Source organism: Triplophysa rosa, linkage group LG2 (assembly GCF_024868665.1).
Source record: "Triplophysa rosa linkage group LG2, Trosa_1v2, whole genome shotgun sequence".
Classification (NCBI taxonomy): Eukaryota; Metazoa; Chordata; class Actinopteri; order Cypriniformes; family Nemacheilidae; genus Triplophysa; species Triplophysa rosa.
In genome coordinates, this window is record NC_079891.1 from 3,435,526 (window position 1) to 3,448,027 (window position 12,502).

General features: G+C 38.0%; 1 protein-coding gene across 4 annotated transcripts in view; it reads right to left on the bottom strand.

Annotated features, from left to right (window-relative positions):
- Positions 1-12,502, bottom strand: part of rxrab (retinoid x receptor, alpha b) — a 52,206-nt gene that overhangs the window by 13,750 nt on the left and 25,954 nt on the right. For all 4 annotated transcript variants that reach the window (XM_057356142.1, XM_057356124.1, XM_057356116.1 and 1 more), the window contains 3 exons: positions 11,349-11,617; positions 3,903-4,053; positions 2,656-2,835 (listed from right to left, as the gene is read on the bottom strand). In XM_057356142.1, coding sequence (XP_057212125.1) covers positions 2,656-2,835; positions 3,903-4,053; positions 11,349-11,617 — 600 coding nt within the window. The remainder of the gene's footprint in view (positions 1-2,655; positions 2,836-3,902; positions 4,054-11,348; positions 11,618-12,502) is intronic.

Consider the following 12,502-nt stretch of genomic DNA (forward strand, 5'->3'; position numbering starts at 1 on the left):
ATTAATTAACACAGTATACCGACATAAATTACATAAACACAAACTTTTATTCTGGATGCGATTAATCACGATTAATCGTTTCACAGCCCTAATTTAAACATATTTACTCTTGTGTAAACTCAAACATTATATTTGCTAAACTAACACATGACAACAACGAAAGGGTATCCCATTTTTCTGGAGTTTGAATCCCCGTGGATTTCACAGCCAGGGCTGTGCAGTGTTGTGTCATTTTAAACTGTGAGTGACATCAGTGGACCGTCCCCAGATCTGCCATCACACGTCTATGTGTCTGGAGCGCTCGAATGCGGCATCTAGTTTATATATATCTATGGTTTTAACATTATGTTTGCATGTTTTATGATTAAACAAATTATGTTTGCATGTTGCTAGTTGGTTTTAGCATGAAGCTGGCAGTTTTAAGGTTATTATAGTTTGCTAAAACTACACCTATTAAAACATTTCTGTTTATTGAAATTTTGCCTTAGGAATAAAACTGAAATATGCGTAATACATTGAAAATAAACTAAAATGAAAATAAATCTAAACTAATAGCAACATAAAAAAATAAAGAAACTGACAGAAGCACATAATAAAATAGCTAAAAGTAATAATAAAAAAATAAAATAATGCAAATTATTACTAAAACTACAATACAACTATAACAACTCTAACAAAATGTTTTTAAAATCAACAAGAAAACTAAAAATTAAGGCTGTCAAACGATTAATCGTGATTAATCGCATCCAGAATAAAAGTTTGTGTTTTTAATAACATATGCCTGTGAACTGTGCATATTAATTGTGTATTTATTAACATACACATACATGTACTATACATATTTAGGAAATGTATTATTTTACATGTATTTATTTATATTCACTTATAATTAAAATTATATATAAATGTTTATTAATTTTTATATTTTTCTTAAATATATGCATGTATGTGTCGTGATTCTGCCTCATCTTGTCATGTCTGTCTTGATCTTGTATCAGAATCACGGCAGGATCCCTTGTTTTATGTGGAGAGAGGCGTTTTGACCCTGTTGGCCTTCCACTCTCCGGTGTTGCGTCTCTGTTCCCGCCCTTTCGTCTTCTCGCTTTTGACTGTTAATTAGTTCATGCCCCACACCTGCTCCCCTTTGATTTGTCCCCTAATTTAATGCCCCTGTGTTCTCTGTCTTGTGTCGGATCATTGCACTGTGTTGTGTTTGTCGTGTGGGTGAGTTCCTGTCGTGTTAGTAAGTCTAGTTTATTGTGTTGCTATATGATGTGTTATTAGTCTAGTCTTGTTAGTTTAGTTAGTCTTGTTCTTGTTCCCCTGTTTTGTTATGTACTCCCACGTGGGTCTTTGTTTTGTATTTTGTTATTATTGTTAAAAGTCTAGTTTACCCCTTACCCTGTCTGCACTTGGGTCCTCTGTCCGTGTATCCGTGTCTCTCACCCACGTTCATGACAGTATGTGTATGTGTTTATAAATAAAAAATAAATAAGGACAGTACACAGACGAACAGCACGCAGTACGCAGTTTGTGTAAACACAAACTTTTATTTTGGATGCGATTAATTGTGATTAATCGTTTGACAGCCCTACTAAAAATATAAAAATAAAAGGTAATTCAAAATAGTAATAAAAAAACAAAACTATAATAACTCTAACACAAAGCTAACATGTTTTAGCATGAAGCTGGCATGTTTTAGTCTATTACAAGCATGCTTAGCCAGCATAAACAGAAGATCAGTAAATTGGCTTTGTCAAGCCAACAAAACAATATAACCTCACAGCTGGTTTTGATTTTTGCTTCTTAAGCTACACGTTTCCACCAAAACAGCTCGGGCTGTTTTTCATTAAACTACATGTACGTACGGCCCATTATTCAACAACATCACATCAAGGATGGTTAATAAAGTTAGAGGTCAACCTAAGTTTTAAGCAACGTAAAAAGTAATATATATTCTGCTTTATAAAATATGTATATTTTATTTGGGTATCGTCCAATGGGAACATAACCGAGCGCGCTGAACAAGCTACTATTCAGTCAAAGTCACAGGCAATAAAACTGTCCCTCTAAAACGCTCGCTCAACTGATTAGTTATGCAGACGTACCCCGTGTATGTGTGTGAGCGCGCATGCGTAAATCATTATGACAATGTATTGGTGTGTGTTGTATGTTTGTTGGGTCTGGCCGAGGGGCGAAGCCAGGTTGAAACCACACAGTCAGTTCACTGTGGTCTGTAAAAGCCCTGTTTTACGACTCTTTCTCTCTCTGTTTAACAGAAACCATGACCATGAGGGGAATTCTCCAGCGAAGGCGGCAGAATGCCGTAGAGGTCAGCTGAAGGATGGAGCTTTACTCCAGGAGTCAGCGAGAGGCGAGGCGAGGCGAAGTTATTTTAGCCTTATTGTCCTCAGAACGAGAGCGCGTGAGAGACTTGAGAAAGCAGCTTGTCAGGTTTCCACAATCTGTGTGTGTGTGCTGGGGGGAATCATAAATCTACTTCATATCAAAATCGTTTCTCCTACAGTTGATGGAAATGCATTAACGTTGTTGAAATGACCAGCTCATTCATGAAAACTAAGACTGTTTACATTGTTGAACTCAGTGACGTGGGTTTATACCCCAATCGATCAGTGAAATGAAGAATCAGCTCACCCTCTCTCTTCATTCCCATGGCTAAACACTTCTGATATCGGCAGTACTGACAGCGGTTGCGTTGGCGCTTGTCGATCAAACAGTCTTTGCTGTCCCGGCACGTGTACGTCAAGTCCTTCCTCACCGTTCTCTTAAAAAATCCCTTACAGCCTTCACAGCTGTACACCCCGTAGTGTTTACCTGTGTCACACGTTTCAATAAATATTAGCCATTTTGTTCATCCCACTCAACACTGTCAAAATACATAAACACAAAAATATACAACAAAATAAATAAAAATGAAAGCGACTTTCACATCTGTTGGAAGGCAATTTTCACGAAAGGTAGTTATAATAATTGGTTGATAATATCCGGTAAATTAAACATTATTTGACCTTATTGCATAAGACACAAGAAATGTAAATGTAAAAAAACCCAGAAACAATCAAAATTGAGCTTTTACTTAAAATAAAATACTTTGATTGTCTTTAGTTTCTTTCTATAACGCTTCGCACATTTTCTGCATATGTCATCATTTGTCCCTGCACACCTTGCAACAGATTCAACCCTGTTATGCTGTGAAATTTTCCCTTTAAAAGTAATTTTGTTGTCCTTCTGACATTATTTTGAAGTAATGACATTGTCAATGTCTCAGTTCAAACAGATGGGAGTTTGTCTAAGAGTCTTTATCAGTATTTTGTTATGTTTGCACTTACACCGACCTCATCAAGATCAAAAGTTCAACTCTGTTATGGGGAAAAGTAGTGATCTTTTTTTCACAATGCACATTTGCTCTTTTAAAATGCAATATTGACTATAAATAATGTGGTGAGGTGCAATAATATTTACTGGGCTGTTCCAGCGTTATGGATGTGACACTCGCAGTCAAAACTTGCAATATAAACTCTCGGAGAATGTATTTATTACCAACATATTGAACCATCTGTTTATATTTTCCCAAAGCCCTTTTGCTATGTCCAGACATGAGAAAAATATCAGTCTAACATGCTTTCTATTAAGATGAGGGAAATATACATTGCACTGCATGCATTATGGATGTGCCAAAAAAAGATACTTGTTTTGAGAGGATGAATTAAAATGCACAAACCAGAAGCAATAATACCCAATAAATAGAGAAGGGATGATTCTTCATAGAACATTAAAAAGTTATTATATTTTAATTTTGGGCAGTTATGAATGTGATAATTCTGAAAGCGGCAACCTTGTATAAATTATCTTGTATTTGTATGTGTGTGTATGCAAATTACCTGATGAGCGGTCGCCGCAGATGGCACAGATGTGTTTGGTGAGGGAGAGGGACGTGCCCATGGGCTGCGCCGGGAACTTCATCACCCCGTTCAGACCCAGAGGGGGTTTCATGTCCTCCGAACTACTGATAGCATTCATGGGCGAGCTGAGCTAAATAAATAAACGCAGAAATCAGACCATTAAAAGCTGCTAATGCAATTCAATATTACATCTACATGTTCAAAATGCATCTCTGTGCAAACAAACTCAACTCACACAAACGTGAAAAGATTCTTCATGCCTGCCGTTTTCATGTAATTTCACATCACAATGGCTTGTGTAAGAACGTCAGTCACACATTTATTCTTAACTACCCATGACTGAAGTCACAAAAAGTGCAATGATGGATGAGGGGCCGACAGACGCGTCTAAAGGAAACATTACGAAGAAAAGAATGTTCGCTGTGGTTTTCTTTGGTTAGAGTTGAACAAAAACAAATCGGAATGCAAATGAATCACCTTTAACTATTTTGAACCACACATCATTTTGTGTTATTGTTAAATGCATGACGTGTACAAATGTTTGTGTTAGTACGCATGCCCACACACAGGTCGACCAGTGGTGTAGTCCTAACAAAAAAGGTGGTGTACTATACTATACAACATTACCCATTAGCCCAAACGGCCAGAAAAGATAGAAGTCAGTGTGTTGTTTTTCTAGTAACATGATATTTATTACAGTTAAATACGCCATTTATTAATATATATTAGGGATGCACGATAAATTATCGGCCATATCGGTATCGGCCAAAAAATTGTAATTTTGAGTGTTATCGGTATCGGACCATAATCAAATTTAGGCCGATAAATTATAGCCGATAAATTATGAATCATTTTCTCTGGTTAAACCACTTCAACTACACAACTCACAGTTAAAACCCAGTAAAATACTGTCGTTCTGTCATGATCATTAACTTACTTATAAGCAAAACATTGTTAATGTAGGTACAGTATGTATATATTTATGAATGTGTAAATTATAGGAACAAAAGCGTATTTTTTTAAAGACGATTGCAGTCTTTACGCATACGGCGTATACGTGCGTATGGCCCCGACTACACCACTGATGTGGACAGGCCTGTGTAGTATATATGACATCTTACTATATATACAGACTATTTTTTTTACCCTTTCGGAACGTAAAACTTTAAAACCTGAACTCTACCTGTCTTATAGGTAGAAAGCGAGTACTGTGCATAAAAACGCAACCTAGATCTTTTTAATGAGATCAGCTCACTGTATTCAGTATACATCAAACCTAAATTCAATTTAATGGCAGACTGTGGGCGTGTAGCGTGATAGCTTAGTACGCATACAGGAAAACAAAAGAACTAGTAAAGCAATTGTGAGTGTTCGAAAAGGAGTGGCATTTCTCTTGTTAGGCACAAAAAAACCCATAAACATACCATTATGAACACACCTGTCCGTATGTTTGAAAACACTCATACACCTGCACATACATGCACATATTGTCACAAAGCTGTCACGACAGAGGTGTGACAGCGAGCAAGAAAACCCAAGTGCAGGGCAGCGGTGGTACGAAAGACAAGACTTTATTTACAAGGGGGACAAAACAAAACACCCACGATGGGGTGACTCACAAGACAGTTGCACGGCAAACAGGGTAATAGCACGACGACCAACGTAGCACAAACGAGCACAGGACAACAGACACGAGGGCATTTTAAAGGGTAACTAACAAGGGAGATAACAATGGGCAGTGAGACACAGACGGGAAGCTAAACGAGGGCACAAGAGGGGCGGGGCCATAGACGAGACCAGAGAGAGTGCATATTATGTCAAGACAACAATAATATGTCTCTCCCCACACAAAACATGAGGTTCTGTCATGATTCTGCCACTAGGTCAAGAAAAGCAAGACAAGGTGGGACAGAACCATGACATATATAGTTCAACCTGTTCTACCGTCTGCTTTTGTTTTAATGCGACGTGGCCTTTTGTGTTTTGCTACGTGAGGCATAATCTATCTAGCTATGCATGCATCCCCACTATTTTGGGTAAACCAGTAACGCAATATGCCTCTGGGTTTTTTAGGTCTGTTTGTCTCTAGACCAGAAGGCTGGGAGCAGATCATGAATATCTCCCCAAAGCAAGACACATCTCAGTTAAAGGCCAAATAAATGGTTCGTGGTACACAGTCAAATATAGAAACTAATTAGACATTTGCATGCCTGTGTGTATATGAGGACTAGGTCTGGGTGTTAAAAAAGTTATTCTGACACATGCCACATGGCCAAGCTGCGGATTTTAATCGGCCAGCTCATTTCCCGTGCGTTCGAACCCTGACCAGGCCCCAACCGGGCTTCATTGAACCCATTTAGCATGCCAATAAAACACAGAAACCCCATGTGGCACACTAAGGCCGTGTTTGACAACATGCGGTCAGAGATCAAGCACTCTGACAGGGCTAATGAGGATGAATGGGGGCCGGGGCACCTCGAAGACACCTTACCCCTTGAGCCCACAAGGCAGCACCATTAATATAAAGACACCCCCCCTTGATATGAAGCCTGTTGCGGACTAGGGTCTGTTGTTTTTATGCCAAGCTAAACTTGATTTTAATGGGAACTAGGTTTCTTTGGGGGTAACAACGGTAACGACTGAGCAGTTTACTACCGTAGGACAGGCGTTACGAGGGAATAAAGTTTTAGGAAAACTCTTCACAATAATGTGTTCATATTGAGTAGAGTTTGTGTTTTAATTCTCATGTACGGTGCCATCTGCTACACTGTAGGTCTGATAAAATGTCTCTTATAAATACAGTGAGGGAAATAAGTATTTGATCCCCTGCTGATTTTGTAAGTTTGCCTACTTACAAACAAATGAAGGGTCTATAATTTTTATGGTGGGTTTATTTTAACTGATAGACACAGAATATTAAAAAAAAAACCAGGGGAAAAAAATGTTATATAAAGGTTATAAATTGATTTGCATTTCAGTCAGTGAAATAAGTATTTGATCCCCAAGCAAAACATAACTTTGTACTTTGTGGAGAAACCCTTGTTGGCAAGCACAGAGGTCAGACATTTCTGATAGTTGGTCACCAGGTTTGCACATGTGTCCGGATACATTTAGTCCACTCCTCTGTCAATCTTTAAGGTTTCTTGGCTGTCGCTCGGCAAATTGGAGTTTTAGCCTCCTTCACAGAGGTTCTATAGGACTAGGGTCTAGAGACTGGCTAGGACATTTAATGTGCTTCTCCTTAAGCCACTATTTGGTTGTCTTGGCAATATGTTTTGCGTCTTTGTCATGTTAAAGGCTCATCCATGACCCATCTTCAGTGACCTAGTTAAGGGGAGGAGGTTCTCGTCCAAGATTTTACGGTACATGGGCCCGTCCCTCAGCCCCTCAATGCGGTGAAGTCATCCTGTATACCTGTAGCAGAGAAAAAGCCCTAAAGCAGAATGTTTCCAACACTGTGCTTCTCTGTAGACATGATGTTCTTGGGCTCATAGTCAGCATTTCTCTCCCTCCAAACACAGGAGTCCATTTTGGTCTCACAGCAGTGCCAGCACTTTCGCCAAAGCCTTTTCTGAATCATTTTTATGTTCATTGTCAAACTTAAGACGAGCCAGGCGGGCCTTCTTGGGCAGGAGGACCTTGCGGGTGCTTCAGGATTTCAGTCTACTGTGGCATAGCGTGTTACCAATGTGTTACCAATGTTTTGCTTGCTAACTGTGGTCCCAACTGTCTTGAAATCATTAACAGGCTTCTTCCGTGTAGTTCTGGGCTGATCTTTAACATTTCTCATGATCATCTTTACCCCATTGGGGAAATATTGCAGGGAGATCCAGAACAAGGGCATTTGATAGTTATTTAGTATATCTTCTATTTCCAAATAATCACACCAACAGTTGTCTCCTTCTCACCAAGCTTCTGTCTGTAGCCTATTCAAGGTTTGTGCAGGTCTCCAATCTTGTCGCTGACATCCTTTAAAACCTATTTGGTCTGGACCATGGTGTTGGAGAGGTTGAACTGGAAGATACAGATTCTGTTGGCAGGCATCTTTTATATACATAACAAGCTGATTTAGGAGTACTTTCTTAAAGTGACAGGACTAATCTGTGGTCCATATAGGCACATAACCAATCTGTGGAGCCAGAATACTTGCTAGTTGGTAGGGGATCAAATACTTATTTCACTGACTGAAATGCAAATCAATTTATAACCTTTATATAACATTTTTTTCCCCTGATTTTTTTTAATATTCTGTGTCTATCAGTTAAAATAAACCCACCATAAAAATTATAGACCCTTCATTTGTTTGTAAGTAGGCAAACTTACAAAATCAGCAGGGGATCAAATACTTATTTCCCTCACTGTATGTCTCTTTTATGATAAAATGTCTTTATAAAAGGGTGTGATTTGATATGATCCGAGTTACACTAAATGTGAGTCTGGCAAGCAGTCAGTGATTTCACTGTGCCAAAGTCTGAGTCAAATCCTTGCTGCTTATCTGTAGAGATTTAAAGTTATACATTAATGATGTGTAATGCAAACACACACATGCAATGTTTTTACAAACACCAGTGCAATGAAGAGAAATCAAAACATTTATTCAATCAGTTATATTAATTACTGCTGAACTAATAAAGCCATCACATGCCATTGCGCTCCTTCTACTTATTATAGATACGGTTTTACTATTTTTATTTAAAGTACTGAAATTGATGATTTATGGACACTACATGTGTTGGCTTCCTAAACATTAAATGCATTCTTTGACATGCCCTTAGTGTACAGTCAATAGTAATGAAATCAATATTATATTTTCAAAGAATGTTTACACACATCAAAAATGTTCTTTGCATTATGTATAATTGTGTATTATTATTTGTTTTGGTAGACAGTAAAGACTAGCTGGGTCCTTACAGTCAGGGTCTTACTTAATAATTAAATGTTTTGCTTTCAAGCTATGACACCCTAAGGAAACACTACAAGGAAATCAGGACTTTTTAAATTATTTTTTTTATTTATTCTTAATAATATTACTAAAATAAAGAATTACTATTATGATTATTATTATTGTTACAGGATATATAATATTATTAATAAGTATAATATTTTATTATGATCAAGTATTAATTATTAATATTAAACATTCAATATTTTTTATATATCTCACAATTATTTACCCATGTTTTGCCCACGTACCTTGTGTTTGACCTACGTTTCATTGGGAGTTGTGTCATGTGTAAAACTGTGTATGTGACAAATAAACTGATTGAACTGAAATGGAATTTTACTTAAAGATTGCATTAATACTGTGTTCATGTTACTGCAGGCCAATCAGATTGCAGCCATTTAGAAAATAATCAATCACTCACTATATCACAACATTATATGACAGCACTTCAGCAAGATTACTCAAGTGTAGAGCTTAAATATTCTCACGCAGAATAATTAAATGTTCATTTATCCAACAAGTAAAAGATAACTAGAGCTAATCTCTCTTGCTCAAAGGCGGACATTTGCTTATGATCTTTCTTTCAATTGATTTATTATTTAACTAGAGAGAAATCAATTAAGCTTTATTGAATTCAAAGTGCTATCTTGTCATGTGAGAATATTCCTTACATTTATTTTTATTTCCTTCACTTATACATTTAATCTCCCCATTGCCAGCATAGTCACTACAAATAAAAAATTAATTTGTACTTCTATAAAGTTCACTTTTTCATGAACAGACTTCAATTACAGTGTTTAAAAACAAAGAAATAGTAAGTGCCACAGCATTTTGGTGTTCTGCCTAATATTTGGGATGAAAATCTTTCACCAGAAAAATATGTATTGTGCTGACTACAACCAAAATAAATTCATAATTAATTACTGATCATTTTGACCAGATTTTTAACAGAGGATTCCGGTGACGTAAGAGCTCATCCGCGCATCACTAGCGCAGGGTTTAAGGTGTTTTTTTGGGAGAGTTAAATAAAGCCGCAAATACCAGTACAATGACAAGCGCAAACCTTAGTAAATCATTCATTTAGATTAGATAGATTCAATTTATTGTCATTGCACATGTACAAGGCAACGAAATGTGACCTCTGCATTTAACCCATCCAGAGAGTAGTGAACACACGTACCCCCGGAGCAGTGGGCAGCTATCACTACAGCGTCCAGGGAGCAAGTAGGGGTAAGGTGCCTTGCTCAAGGGCACCTCAGTTGTTACCCACCGGCCCTGGGAATCGAACCGGCAACCTTCTGGTCATGAGTCCGACTCTCTAACCATTAGCCCACAACTGCCCCTCATTTAAATACTCTCCTCCCATAAAGTTTGCGTCTGAAGAGGAAACTCCTACAAATGCATGCGCAATAAGGTCAGTCGCAAAAACATCTGTGCACACCCCCATTTGTGTCTTTAGTAAATACCGCAGTAGTTTTTTTACGCCAAGAAAGGCATTTGCGTCGCTGCAAGCTGTTAGTAAATCCGGCCCCAATTTTCTATAATTTTCTAATGATCTATTATTTATACCCATGTGGATATAAAATATTTCTTGGAAAGCAAATGCAAAGAAAAAAATGGAATTACTTTACTTGAAAACAATAATACTTCTTGAATGATGTCTCAAAAAATCTGCTCATATTGAGGTGGATTTAGCAGCAATCCAATTGCACCACAAAAACTTTACAAGCAGTTCCATTTTCCACCAATGAAACGCTGCTTCAGCAGCTATGCATTATTAAATATAATCCACTCGTAAAGCATATGGATGGTGAACTGATTAGATATTCTGTGCATACAATATTGTGCACGATAAACTCATTTCAAACACATTTTTTAAACATCACTGAACTCTGATTTCAATAAGTAAACACTGCAGATAAACAGCTAGTGTGTGTCTCTGTGCACCGTACGGTTTATCTAATCAAAATGGTTTATCTCCTTAAAAAGACCTTCAATGTCTAAACGAAGAAACTGCTTTTTGAGCAGCGTGTTATTTAAAAATCATATGCAGACGGTCTCTGGCACCACTGCAGATTAAAATAAATGTTCTGTGAACGATCACATGATCGTGTCTCATGGAGGCATGCCAGAAAATCTCATTAAAACCTATTTTTTCTATACGCCACTGAACTGTCTGATTGATGAAATGTATAGAGCAAAGATTTAACCACGCGTTTGAGCAAGAAGTGCACAGGCAGACTCTTTTTAAAATAGATATTCAATTTCCAGATGACTTTAGATTAAGCTTGTGTCAGTTTAGCCAATTCAGCATGAAAATTCAAGTGCGATACGCTCAGTCCAAGTACACACTGAAAACATATCGATCAACTTCCTCAGAAAGAAGAAAGTGCACACTATAAAACTGAAGCACCCGCATCAATTCAAGGTGAATCTGTTCATTACTGAAGCATATGCTTTTGAGGACAGTGATGTCATACCTGCGGACTGAGGCTCGGTCTGAAGGCCATGCTGTTGGAGGACGGGCCGCCGCTCATGGAAGGGTGACCCATGGGCGAGCTGATGACGGGGAAGGGTGAGGGCAGGCCGTTGATGGGCGAGCTGAGGGTGCTGATGGGCGAGTGAAGCTGACCCGGGCTGGAGCTCACGGCGGAGGGGCTGAGCAGTGGAGGGTGGAGAGAGTGACTGCCGATACCCCGATGACCCATGGAGGAGTTCAGAGGGGATGACAAGAGCTGACCAGAGGAGTCTGTGGGACGAAAAGAAAGAAATGTGTCAGAGATTTTAATACAAAGTCTGCTGTTTGTATTTCAAGTCTTGCACCCTTACGCACATCTGTTCGTTCTTCCATTTGTGCACATACTGTACAGCGTTTTCCTGTTGACAGTATATACTGTGGACTTCAGGAAAGGCGTGCTGACAAAACACAGACGGTCTAAATGACTTATCCTGTATTTTTATTCTACAGCTACAAGACCTTGGTCGAAACGTAAACAATTATAATTTTCATATGCACGCGGCCGCAACAGTGCACATCTCAGGAAAACCCGACGTCAGAGTGTCAGAGCAAATATTGTTTTGAAACATCAGCCCCACGCTGGTTTATTTTCTCACACGCTCTGTGAAAGGCATTCGTCACTCTGTGTGTTAAGAAAACGTTTGCAAAATGATTTCGTGTTTTTTTTTTGGAGGGCTTGTCTGGGAAATGTTCCTAACAAAGAAAACAGGTTTCTGTCTTTGGAGCACGACCAAAATGTGTTCATATGAAGAAACTCGGTGCGTCAACTATATTAATATTAAACTATATTTGAACTTATACTTAAACGATCACTACAGTAAATTAATTGAAAGACATCAATCAACAAATATTTTAACTAAAATCATGTACTAAAATACAATACATCATTATTAATCGTTCATTTTATTGCCACGTGCCCTAACTAGGCATGATGACAGGTTTGACTGGAACTCAGTTAACAAGCCAAATTAGTCAATTACATTTAGAATTGATTTGATTCAAAAGCTTTTCATTTAAAGCCGTGTGGAGCCATGAGATTTCAAAATGAATGAAAATACCTAGTGATCGACCTAGCAACCATTGAGAATTTATAAGAATAGTAGCAATTTGTCATTT